Source organism: Hippocampus zosterae, chromosome 2, assembly GCF_025434085.1.
Source record: "Hippocampus zosterae strain Florida chromosome 2, ASM2543408v3, whole genome shotgun sequence".
Taxonomy (NCBI): domain Eukaryota; kingdom Metazoa; phylum Chordata; class Actinopteri; order Syngnathiformes; family Syngnathidae; genus Hippocampus; species Hippocampus zosterae.
The window spans coordinates 25,582,956-25,595,109 of NC_067452.1; the positions used below are offsets into that span (position 1 = coordinate 25,582,956).

At 41.8% G+C, this 12,154-nt stretch overlaps 2 protein-coding genes across 4 annotated transcripts; one reads left to right on the forward strand and one right to left on the reverse strand.

Moving 5' to 3' along the window:
- Window positions 1-1,136: 1,136 nt before the first annotated feature.
- On the reverse strand, window positions 1,137-7,340 carry LOC127595526 (oxysterol-binding protein-related protein 11-like). 3 transcript variants are annotated; one of them, XM_052057116.1, is made up of 14 exons: window positions 6,934-7,339; window positions 6,811-6,864; window positions 6,590-6,658; window positions 6,322-6,497; window positions 5,987-6,066; window positions 5,727-5,912; window positions 5,360-5,558; window positions 4,452-4,594; window positions 4,225-4,365; window positions 2,829-3,291; window positions 2,549-2,735; window positions 2,293-2,475; window positions 1,945-2,098; window positions 1,137-1,856 (listed from the first exon to the last, which is right to left on the reverse strand). In XM_052057116.1, exons 3-14 carry the CDS (start codon window positions 6,649-6,651, stop codon window positions 1,800-1,802), a joined length of 2,031 nt encoding a protein of 676 aa, XP_051913076.1. In that variant the 5' UTR covers window positions 6,652-6,658; window positions 6,811-6,864; window positions 6,934-7,339; the 3' UTR covers window positions 1,137-1,799. The 3 variants fall into 3 exon arrangements, with proteins under 3 accessions (XP_051913076.1, XP_051913075.1, XP_051913074.1); XM_052057115.1 differs by lacking the exon at window positions 6,811-6,864 and having other exon boundaries at window positions 5,372-5,558; window positions 6,934-7,340; XM_052057114.1 differs by lacking the exon at window positions 6,811-6,864.
- Window positions 7,341-8,022: 682 nt separating this feature from the next.
- LOC127595553 (glycerol-3-phosphate dehydrogenase 1-like protein) lies at window positions 8,023-11,717 on the forward strand. The gene is made up of 8 exons (XM_052057157.1): window positions 8,023-8,170; window positions 9,415-9,592; window positions 9,840-9,980; window positions 10,061-10,199; window positions 10,306-10,418; window positions 10,488-10,721; window positions 11,284-11,390; window positions 11,472-11,717. Exons 1-8 carry the CDS (start codon window positions 8,130-8,132, stop codon window positions 11,566-11,568), a joined length of 1,050 nt encoding a protein of 349 aa, XP_051913117.1. The 5' UTR covers window positions 8,023-8,129; the 3' UTR covers window positions 11,569-11,717.
- Window positions 11,718-12,154: the final 437 nt, after the last annotated feature.

Consider the following 12,154-nt stretch of genomic DNA (forward strand, 5'->3'; position numbering starts at 1 on the left):
TCTAAAGACGTAAGCCATGCGGTCTGGCTCGGGGGTGACCCACATGTGACAAAAAGAAAACAACTTTGGAGGGCTGAGGGAAGAGCTTTGGATGAAGTACTCAGACATAAACGGAGACACAGATGTGATAAGCCACTGTGAATTCTAATCAGATAGTTAATAAAGCAACTAAATATGAAATGTACTAAAGAAAGTACAGTTTGGACAACTCAATACAAGTATATTATTTTGTATTGCAAAGAAGATGCGAACGTTCAGACGTTGACACATTTGTTTCTCTGCCTCCACTACTGGAAACGCTCCTGCTTCCAGAGCTGCAGCTAATTACAGTTGAGGCATGAAAATATATTATTTAGAGTAGTAGTAATACTAATTACAGTTACAAAATATTGCATAGCACTGAATTGGTGCTTTTTAAAAATAACATTCATCTAAATAGTTGTATGCATCAACAGACGGATTATCTCGGTGGTGACTTTGAAAATTAGAATTCATCCAATATAAATGATTCCAAGACACAAATTATATCATTATTGTCAGACAGGATGTTAAATATTCTCAATAGCACTGATGTCCATAATTGAACAGGTAAAATCATGAGGGCATTCTCGGCCGGGGTCAAAATTGACCAAAACATATTAAAAACAAATGAAAAGTATTCAGAATATTCACCCTGAACATAATGTAAATAATTGAGCGAATGGTGCTTAACTGTGTATTTATGCATATACAGACACTCGTGCCTTTATCTGAAACTTCCACTGCTATTGGCTTGTTTGGTGTTGAAACCGACCACGTAAATGCTCTTTCCTCAAACCAGTGGAGCACTAAATGTGTAGACAGCGTCCCCTTGTGGAAGAAAAACAACACATTTTTAGGCTCGAGAGTCCACCACACAAATAATAGCGGACATTTCAGGTATTTAAAAATATGCGTAACATTTTTAAAAAACACACCAGGGACAACTATATTAATTTTAAAATGTCAAAATTGTTGCGCTATCCGTGTGCGCGCGCACACACACACACACACACACACACACACACTTGTACATTATAAACATGCATTTAGTGTTTGTTCGCATAAGGATAAATGTGTCCCGGCCTACTGTATTTTGCAATAAGTGCGAGAGTGCGTTTAAAGAAAATTGTATTTATTCCTTTACAAAACAAGCACAATTGGTTAAAAACCTTTGTTGAATAAAGTCTGTAATGCAGATGCAAGAGTCGCAGCATGCATTAACATCAAGTTCTTTCATCCACTGCAACACAACAAAGGAAATAAAATAATGGGGGTGGGCATTCCATCAGAATCAATGTATACTCTTAATCGATCATAATCTGGCTACAGTGTTACTTCTCATCCACGTGATTATTTAAGGCTATAGAATAACTGTACAGTGTTTTATTGACAGATTACAGTATATACACACTGAAAGAATATAATTATATCCAATACAAGCGCTCCACTCTCTCGTGTAACTACTTGAACTAAAATATTCGCCACAGTGCTTATGATGATGCAGTACCGTTCACATCACAATCATGAAAATATTGTTAAATCAACACTTATCTGAAATTAACTGAGCATCACCGTCATTGTAAAGAAAACTCTGGTATTGGATAGCATTAACGTGCCCAAGTGGTCATACAGGATGTCCAAGTTGGTTGGTGTATACTGTGGATATATGATCAGAACAAAAGCTTGGAGGCTTTGTGAATATTATCTGTCCATCTGTTTGTGAGTGCAGGTCATCTTTCCCTCATTGCACAGGCAAATCGACAACAGCAGAGATGAAACTAGGATTTGACAGCAGAGCTTTTGGAGAGTAACTTGTGATAAATCCATCCATCACCCTGGTGGAAAGAAATCTAGCTTGAACACACGTTCCACTGTTGGCAAGAGAGGTAGTAAAAGGTTCCACGTTGAGTTTTGGTGCCTTACCTCCCTGTCAAAGTATCGGGTCCTCCAAGACGTTTCTGTCTCAGCCCGGTGTCTCTCTTCTGAGCGCTGTCTCTCCTCCAGAATCCTCTTGTGCTCGGTGGCTTTGTCGATGTCTTTCTGTCGTAAGGCCTCCGTGACATGCTGCCACAAACGTCTAAAACGCATGCAAATATATTCAACATACAGTAAGTACATTTCCTGATTTCTACATACCGTAGCTTGATAAAGTGTCATAAACATATATACCTTGTCAAGGAACATTTGACATATATGGGAGCCGAGTGAAAAATTACATATAAACATTGGGATTGTTTTTTCTGACGCATGACCAAGTCTCAGTGTACTGACCTGGATTCAGTTGGTCCTTGCTTCTCGATCGGCCGGACCCACTTTCTTGTTACAGGCAGTTTGGTGATGTCGACCACCCTGGTCTCACCGCTGGTATAAGCAAATTCCAAAGTGCCATTCCACTCACCCTGAATGCGGCACACGACCACATTGGTTGCATTGTGTTTCACCTCTGCTGTGACTCTACATTTGGGAAAACAATGTCATTTAGTGTCATGCTCTTGTCCTGCACTTCAATGTGAAACAAAGTCCTTACTTGTGCAATTTGCCGCCATAAAACGGTTTTGTCTGGAATGTAATGACTGCAGCGTAGCCTGTCTTGGCGCAAGTTATGTTAACTTTGCCCCCCAGTTCCACCCAGGGAACAGTGAGAATGGAGCGTGCGTACGCGCATGGCAACGTGAAGGTGTATTCTTCATCATGTTCCAGCAAAGTCAGGCATCCTGACAAAAATCATCAAGATATCAAAATAGAACATTTCCAGACAAGCTTTGTCTTAATGTGAGACAAAAAAAAAAAAAAAAGAAGCTGCTAACCTTCCCCGATCATGGAGACTCCAATGGACATGCCCATGAATTTACTCTTAGTCCAGACATGGGTATTTACACACATGCGCCTCTCCTGGCATTCTGCATAGAACCCAGACACAGGGGGGTGATGTGATACTTGCTCTGCCACAAAGCGCACTTGGTAGGAATCTTGAGAGGCAGCTAGGTCAGTGCTTTCTTGTGCGGGCTCTGCAGAGGAGGACTGTGGTGTCTTGGGGACTTTCCAGGAGCAGTGGAAGGTCTCGCCAATGATGGGATTGTAGGGTTTCTTGGCAATGGCACCCTTGCGGCCCTCGTGGAAGGAGGTGAGGTAGTACTCCACAAATCGAACCATGCGCTCCTCCGGGGTGCTGCCGTCTGTGATGGCCACGAAGAGTTCTGGGTGCGACATGAAGTCTGCATACATCTCCAATAAAGAACGCTTCTCCAGGATAAAGGTGGGTAGAACAACCTGCAGGACAGTCGGCATGATTCATTCATTTATACAGTATCTATTACACAATGCAACTTGTGAGCTCTTGGCCCATGTGCAGGAGCTGAAGTATCTTGGGGTCTTGTTCACGAGTGACAGCAGGAGGGATCGGAAGGTCGACAAGCGGATCGGTGCACCGTCTGCTGTGATGTAGACTTTGTATCGGTCTGTTGTGGTGAAGAAGCTGAGCCAAAAGGTGAAGTGCTCAATTTACTGGTCAAACTACGGTGCAACCCTCAACTATGGTCACGAGCTATGGGGTTGTGACTGAAAAAACGAGATCCCAGATACAGGCGGCTGAAATGCGTTTTCTCTGCAGGGTGTCCGGCCTCTTCCTTGGGAGAAAAGGTGAGAAGCCCAGTCATCCGGGAGGGGCTCAGGGTCGAGACGCTTCTCCTACACGTCGAGAGGAGTCAGATGAGGTGGCTTGGGCATCTGATTAGGATGCCTCCTGGACACCTCCCTGGTGAGGTGTTTCCCAGCAGGCCTGGGAATGCCTCAGGATGACCGGAGAAGAGCTGGAACAAGTACCAGGGGAGTGGGAAGTCTGTGCTTCCCTGCTAAATCTATTGCCCCCGCGACTCAACCTCAGATCAGGGGTAGAAAATAGATGGTTCAATGGATGAAATACCTTGGAACTTGTAAGCCGCCCATGCCTACTTCTGACGCTGCATAAACATATTTCTTTCTGCAAATCTGATTTAGAGAAGTACTTTTTGCTCTGGTTTTTTTCTGTTTCTTTTAACCAACTATATGTGATCCAACCTAATCTTAAATCAGAATTTACACATAGCCTGTTATCAGTGAAAATAATCAGGTGAACTCCACACCACACAGCAGGCAAGACATGCCGCTGAGCTTAAGTCAGCATGTCACAATTTGTTTATTGTCAGCACATGGAACTCGACCTACCCGCGTGAGGTCCATGCCTAGCTTCAGCTGCGAGAGCAGGTGTAGGATGACACTGCGCTCCTCCTCCACCGCACACAGGTCCTCTTCTTTGTCTGTGAAAGAGTCCACTATCTCATCCTCAGCAGCAATGTCTTCTTGCTCCTGAAATAGCAAGACAATAACGAATTAACATGTGGGTACAACCCTAGCCCACTTCTGGAAGGACTGCATGGCTCCTGTTGTCTTACCCCAGAGAAGCTGCAGGACTCTGGGCTGCTGAGCTCCAGACATCCCTCCTCCAGGAGACCCTCTCCTGTTGTGAAGCTACCCAAGGAACTGCTGCCATTCTTCAGGATGTCAGGCTTGGGCTCCAGCCACTCAATGGTGGATCCTACCACGTGCGGGCAGTGCAGAGCAGCAGGTTCAGAGGTGCTCATTATATTAATGTCCCCCAGGCTCCCTCCCAAGGCCCCCTGACACTCACAGCTGCGTGCACAAACACACGTACCCGACAGGTAGCCTGCAACTTGTGGCACAAGAGTAACTTGTGCTGGGCCAACGCTTTAGTTCAAGCTCAGCAGAGTGCAACTGGAGCCTTCAGTCAGACAGTTTGCCGCACCAACAGGAAACATCTTCATCCTCTGATTGGCTCAGGACTGTCGGCGTGGTATCTTTTTATGCAAGTTTCGGGGCGGGCCGATTCAATTCAAATTCACCTTGTGTGTTGCTGGGCAACTTATTCTGATTGGCTGTTGCGATTGGGGCTGCCTGATGAAATATGCATCAAGTAATAAGATCTGCTTCAGAAAAGTGGGACGTTAGCTATCTGTGTTTGTGTTTCAAATGATTTTGAAAACGTGTGAATGTTGAAGTTACAAACACTACTTTGAAATGCTAATTAAAACTGCTAGTTGTTACAAAAGCATTGCATGTATATTGTAGCTACCTAAGGTCATATTACTATTGACACAGGTGGCAATAATAGGTACTCTCCTTATCAATAATGCAAAATTATTCCACTGTTTGTCTGGATTGGACAGAGACCTGTTCTTCTGTATAAGCACATCTATGATTTGACATGTAGAACTACTCATTAGCACATATTTAGTTTCCCCTTCATCACCATTAGTATAGGGAAAGGAAACAAGCCGCACACCTCCCATCAAACCTGTCTGTCTGGCCACCTGCTGCAGGTTCAGGATATGTAAGCACTCATTGAGGCAGGTCATGGTAGCCATGGAGGTAGCCTTGAGCATGAGCAGGTCCTGGTCTAAAGCGGAAAGTCCAGGAGCTGATGGTAGACCCTCTATGCCCTGGATTAGGTCTCTGTGTTGGCCTTGAGCCTGGCTCATCATCTAGAGGGGGGAGTGTCTGGTTATTGGTGACAAAAACTTCAATAAAGTACAGCAAAATATTTTGCCATCTTATTCCATTAACTTCGTTTGTAAAATTACTTAATGGTGGAAACAGATGGACATTAATACAGATTTCGGTTAATCAGTGATGAGTGCTTAATTATTTACTTCTCTGGCGTCCATTAGATGATCTGGCAGGAGGGAACGCTTGCTGGAATACAGTGATGAGCCCTTGTGTATTTGCCAGTTGAATAAGGAGGTGGGGTTTTGGCTCGGTCGGCGCAAAGACATGGGTGAGCTACTGCTGCCTTGAGACACCATGGAGTAGCTGCGTGACTTGGGTGGAGGATTACTCTACGCAAAGTGGCACAAAGTTTAATTGAAGAAAGTGAAATTATATTTCCCACTTGTTTCAAAGTGAATTTTACCTTCCCCATGGCCTCAGTGTGATGCTGTGTGCAGATTTGCAGTCTGCTCACCCAGTGTTGCCTCTCTTTGGCATCGGTGGCTGAGAATGATAGATTATATATATATGATATATTATGACATGCATAAAAATAAATAATAAAACATGGTCAGGGTCACTATAACACTGTCATAATCAACGTTGATCCCTGCTCCAACGGCATGCATCAGTAAACAATGTCAACATTTTATGAATATAATGGACGGGGACAAGAAAATTAAGGCCTGCGAGTACCAGGCGCAAGAAAACAAAATTGAATGACAGCAAACAATCAGGAAACAATGAGTTCAAACAAACCCCGGAGCTTGTATTGCTCTCCACTGATGGCATTAACAGTGAATGTATGAGAGTCCTCATCACTTGGGGAGATGACCGCACCGGCCAGGGGGAGCATGCCACGGGGCTTCTGAGGCCGGGACTGCTCATTAACAAAGTACTCCAACAAACCCGCTTCATTGTTTAGGACAAAGAACCTGGAAACAACAGGATAAGATATCCAACTCCATAAACAGCAGTGAAAAGGCATCACGTTTGAATGGTTGTGCATTTAAATATAGCACCTCACCTGTACTGCCAACCTGTCACCAAGTTGGTGTACTTCATTAAGTAGCCATCGATATTTTCCATGTGGTCACTGGCATCCAATGTTAACATGCAAAAGGAGACAAGCACAGACAACGATCAATGGACGGGAGCACCCAGCCTTAAACACACAAAAGTGATGCATAAACTGTCTCGTGGATGTGTCTCGCCAAAAGTCGACTAGCTGAGAACAAATGCACCGACCGAAACAACTCTGAAATCGAATGGCGTTCTTTCCATCACACCTGTATGTCCTCTCTAATAAACACACAACACGATTGGATTCAGTAACTAGCTTTATAGCGTCATCGTGTTAAAAACGCTCACCTATACTGCCAGCTCTTGGCACTCGCTCTACTCGAGCTTGGGGTCCTGTTCTGGGGGAATACATCCAATTTTCCGTCGTTTTCCGTAATTCGTATTGCCGAGGTTTCCCCTTGCATAGTCACTGGCAACACCACCGCCTTTAGCTTAGCTTAGCCGCAGTCTGTTGGCTTTAAACTAACTCGTCAAAACAAGACAACGTGAATAAAGAAACAAGGTTTCTTTAAAATGAAGAACGGCGTTCAAAATCCATGTCATGTTGACCACACAACCTATATAAAGCAATTTCCCTATTCACTATACAGTAGTGTAGTGCATAAAATCTGATTAAACATATGCAGCTAAAGTAGCTGGGAGTGGGCAGCCTTCCTGGTAGCTCCACCGGAAACGCATCACGTGCTCGTCGTTGTGGGATTCGCAAGATATTTTTTTGCATCAAATGCATTTTTAAAAAGATATATTGATGAAAGAAAACGTGACGTTTCAAATAGAATTCCAATCCATACCTAAAATACGTTGGGAAGGAAAATATTTGATGTTTCCTCTAACTAGTACAGTACAGTAGTAACACTGCAATCGTGATGTGAACGTCAGGAAAACCATCCCAGTGTCTATTAATAACAAAATCTAATAACAAAAATCTAATACTCATGTTTGTCAGTTAAAGGATGCACCTTGGCTCGTAAATGTAAATAAAACTGCTCGTAAATGTAAAAAAAATATATATATCCATATATATATATATATCACTATACCTCTACTATACAGTATTAGGAAAATTTCCACAAGCAACATTTTTGTTATGACGTCAGACGAAAATAATACACCGTATATTATATTTTTCTCTTAGCAATTATATTATTCGGCATAAAATTATTACAGTTGTACAATATTATTCAATGTAATGTACGTTTGTATGTATGTAAATAAAACTAATCATTTCTTGAACTGCATTGCTATGTATATATACGCAACCGTGAAGAAAAAGGATACAGTAATGAGTTTGCTAATGTAAAATAACATCTGTAAATACAGAAACGGATTAAAAACTCCTAAAATGTGTTTTATGGGCGACGGGAGGTTGAGGGGTGTTCTGGATACCTGATATCGAGTGCAATCATAGGGCGTATGAGGAAGTTAATAAACGCGGAAGATCAAGCACGGCGCAGAGTACAGAGAAAAGGGCGACCAGTATCGAAATGCCCGGGACAAAAGTCTGCATCTTGGGATCGGGAAACTGGTACAAATTGATTCCGTTTTTAAGATACGTGTCTCACAACGGTGTTTCATTACTGTTTCACGCAATCTGTGCGTGAACTGACATACTGGTCTTCCGAGTTTGTTTTCCCTTTCTTTCTTGGAAACGTTGTTTTGTATGATCTATCACATTTGAGAAGAATAACGCAAAACGATTAGAATACACATATAGTCCGTTTCTAGCTTTTCAGGAAAAGTTGTCAAATTTTTAAAATCAAGTCTACCCCTTGATCCGTTTTCCAATTCCGTACCGCCATTATTCATCGAAATACTCACAAACGAGGCAGAAATTTTATCCCAAAATATATGTTTAATATTACTGTAATCCAGTGTAGTTTCAGCACCGTTTGAATATTACTGTTTAAACAGTTTTAGGAAAATCAAACCCTGGACAACCTGGACTCATAACGATTCACTTAAGGTGTATTGCATGTTAACGTTCAATTAAAAATGAACCTTAATTAATGTTTCGAATTAAACACTCCAAAAATATATACTGTACTTTTGTACTTTGACTACTTTTACTTGTTAAACTAATTGAACTGAATGTAACAAATATATTGGATTGCATTAAAAAAGAAAGAAAACAAGAAGGCCCCACCCCTTGCCTCCTACTGTCCCCCGTCGTCCTCCACATAGGTAACACAAGAGGGAGCCCGCGTACCACACTATGAGAATCTTGGCGGCCGAAAACGACTGTATTGATGGTGTTTTAAGACTGACAACAACGCTGTCTTAAATCTAACATATTTGGTAACATTAACCCTGGAGAACCCAAGAACCCCTTTCTTCTTTGGAAAATGGTGAATTATACATTAAATGTCTGCTATATGTTCACTGAACACCAAAATATATGGGTTTTTAAAAAATATTGCTTTAAATGCTTTAATCCCAATTTAGGATTAGGGCCAAATCTGACCCTTTGGGATTTAAGGGTAGCATTTGAGTAGCAGAATATATAGGGGCCAAATTTGACCCCGTGGGTTCTCCAGGGTTAAAAGGCTGTATTTGTTCATACATTCGGGTTAAGGCTCATTGTCCTTTAGGCTTTGTTTTGGGGCGTTTTGATGTTGTCTAGAAAGTCAATTGTTTATGTAATGCCTGATTGCCTGCGTTTTAACATCCTACTGTTGATCCACACCCGTATACATTTTTACTCTCTTTGTTTATTTCCTCACACGAATTCACTTTTTGTTGTTGATGTTGTTGTTTTGCTTTGTTTTAAAGGGGCTCTTCGATTGCTAAAATCATTGGGGTCAATGTCAGATCGTCAAACCGGTTCGACCCAGTGGTGAACATGTGGGTTTATGAAGAAATCATCGATGGGAAGAAGCTGACCGAGATTATTAACACGGAGCATGAAAATGTCAAATATTTGCCTGGCCACAAGCTGCCAAAGAACGTGGTAATTGTCTATTATAAAAGGAATAATTACAAAATTATGTTGCAAAATGTCCTTCTTTATATTGAGCTTTAGTTCTATTGAATATTTCTTTGGCATAAATGTCATGTTGACACACTTAAAAGCGGAGTTAGAACAGAATTCTTTAGTTTTGTTGGCAAATGTACTGCCAGCAAGTACGGTAGTCTACTGAGAAACTGAGATCAACTTTACTAGTATGATCTCAGTTTGTTACAATCATTTTGTACAGGTGGCTATTCCAGATGTCACAGAGGCTGTGAAAAGAGCAAAGTTGCTCATTTTCGTCACCCCACACCAATTCATCCGCACACTTTGTGAGAAAATAAAGTCTCACGTGGAAGACGGTGCCATCGGCATTTCACTCATCAAAGTGAGATCCTCTTTTCATTTTCTGATAGCAAAATCAAGCAAGAGTTGCTTGATTCTGGTATGTACTGTAACTGCCTATAGGGCATCGACGAGGGTCCAGGCGGATTGCAGCTCATATCGGACATCATCAGAAAGGAACTGGAAATTGAGGTCAGCGTCCTGATGGGGGCCAACATTGCAAGAGAGGTGGCGGAAGAGAAGTTCTGTGAAACCACCATTGGTGTGACACTATTTTCATTATTTTTAGTGGGTCACTTCTTCCTGTCTCTTGTGTGTGACTGTTGTTACTTGAGTTACCGTTTTCTCTGATGTTTCCAAATATATAGGTTCAACAAATGAGGCAAATGGACTTCTCTTCAAAGAGCTGCTTCAGACTCCCAACTTTCGCATCACTGTGGTGCAGGAGAGTGACACAGTGGAGCTGTGTGGAGCCCTGAAGGTAAATGCGTGCTTATCATGAAAACCGTTCACAAGGCCACTAGAGGAACAAATGAATTTGTGTCTACAGAATATAGTGGCAGTAGGGGCTGGATTTAGCGACGGCCTCGGATTCGGGGACAACACCAAGGCTGCGGTGATCAGGCTGGGTTTGATGGAGATGGTTGCCTTTGCCAAATTGTTCTGCAGGGGCCAAGTGAGTTCCGACACATTCTTGGAGAGCTGCGGCGTGGCTGACCTCATCACTACCTGCTATGGGGGACGAAACCGCAAAGTTGCAGAGGCTTTCGTCAAAACTTCCAAGGTGACTGTCCGCAACACCTCAACTCCAGCTAGCTGACAAATACACAAGAAACGCTCCAAAAACTGTTGGAATAAGATAAGATAAGATATCCTTTATTCGTCCCACACTGGGGAAATTTACAGCCTCCAGCAGCAAGAATGTATGTAGAAAGAAGAAAGGAGAAAGAGAAAAAAAAACAACAAACATCTTTCAATTAAATACAATATGAACACCAATGGATAAATTGCAGTACTATTTACAATTTTCCTTCACATCATTTAATTATTATTATTATTATGATTGTTATTTTTTATTCATCAGCCTGACAGCAGTCGGTAGCATATTGCTCATGCATCCCATTGATTTATTTGAGTGAACACGTTTACAATCTACACTGAATATATGCAATCATTTACAAATTCACACTACATGAACATAAAAGCACACCTAAAAATTTATGTATAAAATGATATTGAAACAAAACACCACAAATAAAAGACAAACAATGAGGCAAACCAATACAAGGAAAAGAACATACAGCATTCATTACACATTGTATTAAAAAACATTTCTTCTTCATTAGTCCATTGCAGAGCTGGAGGCTGAAATGCTCAATGGACAAAAACTGCAGGGTCCACAAACCTCAGCTGAGATATACAAAATCCTACAGAAGAAGGACATGGTCAGCAAGTAAGTTCCCTGGCCTCCCTGGCAAATACTGAATAGTTCAAAAGTTGTTCATTTTAACGAATTATTCTCTTCCTGCTTTAGGTTTCCACTCTTTACATCGATATACGAGATCTGCTTTGAAGGCAAAGATGTGAAAAAGTTCATCACCTGCCTTCAAAGCCATCCAGAACACATGTAGAGTGTCGACAGTACTGTGCCTTTTGTGGAAATTTGGAATGAGAAAGGGTCGACAAGATTCATGAGGTGGAAACACAAAGTACAGCCCAACGAACCAGCACTTTTTAAAGCTAAATTATTGTAATTAAAGAGTTATGTTTCTTCTTTGAATTATTATCCATCCTTTCCTCAATATTCTGTACCTTTTACCTCATGAACCTCATGTACCGGGGATGCTGAACCTATCCCAGCTGACTTTGGGCAAGACGCCGAGTCCACCCTGGACTGGTTGCTAGCCAATTGCAACCATTCACACTTATACCTAAAGACACGTTCGAATCTGCAAGTAACTTAACATGCATGCAATGTGGGAGGCGGCGGTGCTAACTAGTCCACCTCATTTCTTATTTGTTTTTCGGTAGTTGTTTTTATTCATGTGTTTCAATTAGATTTAACAGAATAAATTCTTCTTTCTTCTTTCTACATACATTCTTGCTGCTGGAGGCTGTAAATTTCCCCAGTGTGGGACGAATAAAGGATATCTTATCTTTTCTTATAAAATCCCTTTGAAAATCTCCATATGTGGCTCATTATACAAGCCCAATTCC

What these genes read in the sequence shown, in the direction of transcription:
- LOC127595526 (XM_052057114.1), bottom strand. Translation starts at nt 7,049, where the DNA reads ATGCAAGGGGAAACCTCGGCAATACGAATTACGGAAAACGACGGAAAA. An exon ending in GCCAAGAGCTGGCAGTATAG is followed by an intron (nt 6,659 to 6,933) that starts GTGAGCGTTTTT and finishes ATTGGATGCCAG; the next exon opens with TGACCACATGGAAAATATCG. An exon ending in ACACTGAGGCCATGGGGAAG is followed by an intron (nt 5,913 to 5,986) that starts GTAAAATTCACT and finishes CACTTTGCGTAG; the next exon opens with AGTAATCCTCCACCCAAGTC.
- LOC127595553 (XM_052057157.1), top strand. Translation starts at nt 8,130, where the DNA reads ATGCCCGGGACAAAAGTCTGCATCTTGGGATCGGGAAACTG. An exon ending in GTTCTGTGAAACCACCATTG is followed by an intron (nt 10,200 to 10,305) that starts GTGTGACACTAT and finishes CCAAATATATAG; the next exon opens with GTTCAACAAATGAGGCAAAT. An exon ending in AGCTGTGTGGAGCCCTGAAG is followed by an intron (nt 10,419 to 10,487) that starts GTAAATGCGTGC and finishes TTGTGTCTACAG; the next exon opens with AATATAGTGGCAGTAGGGGC.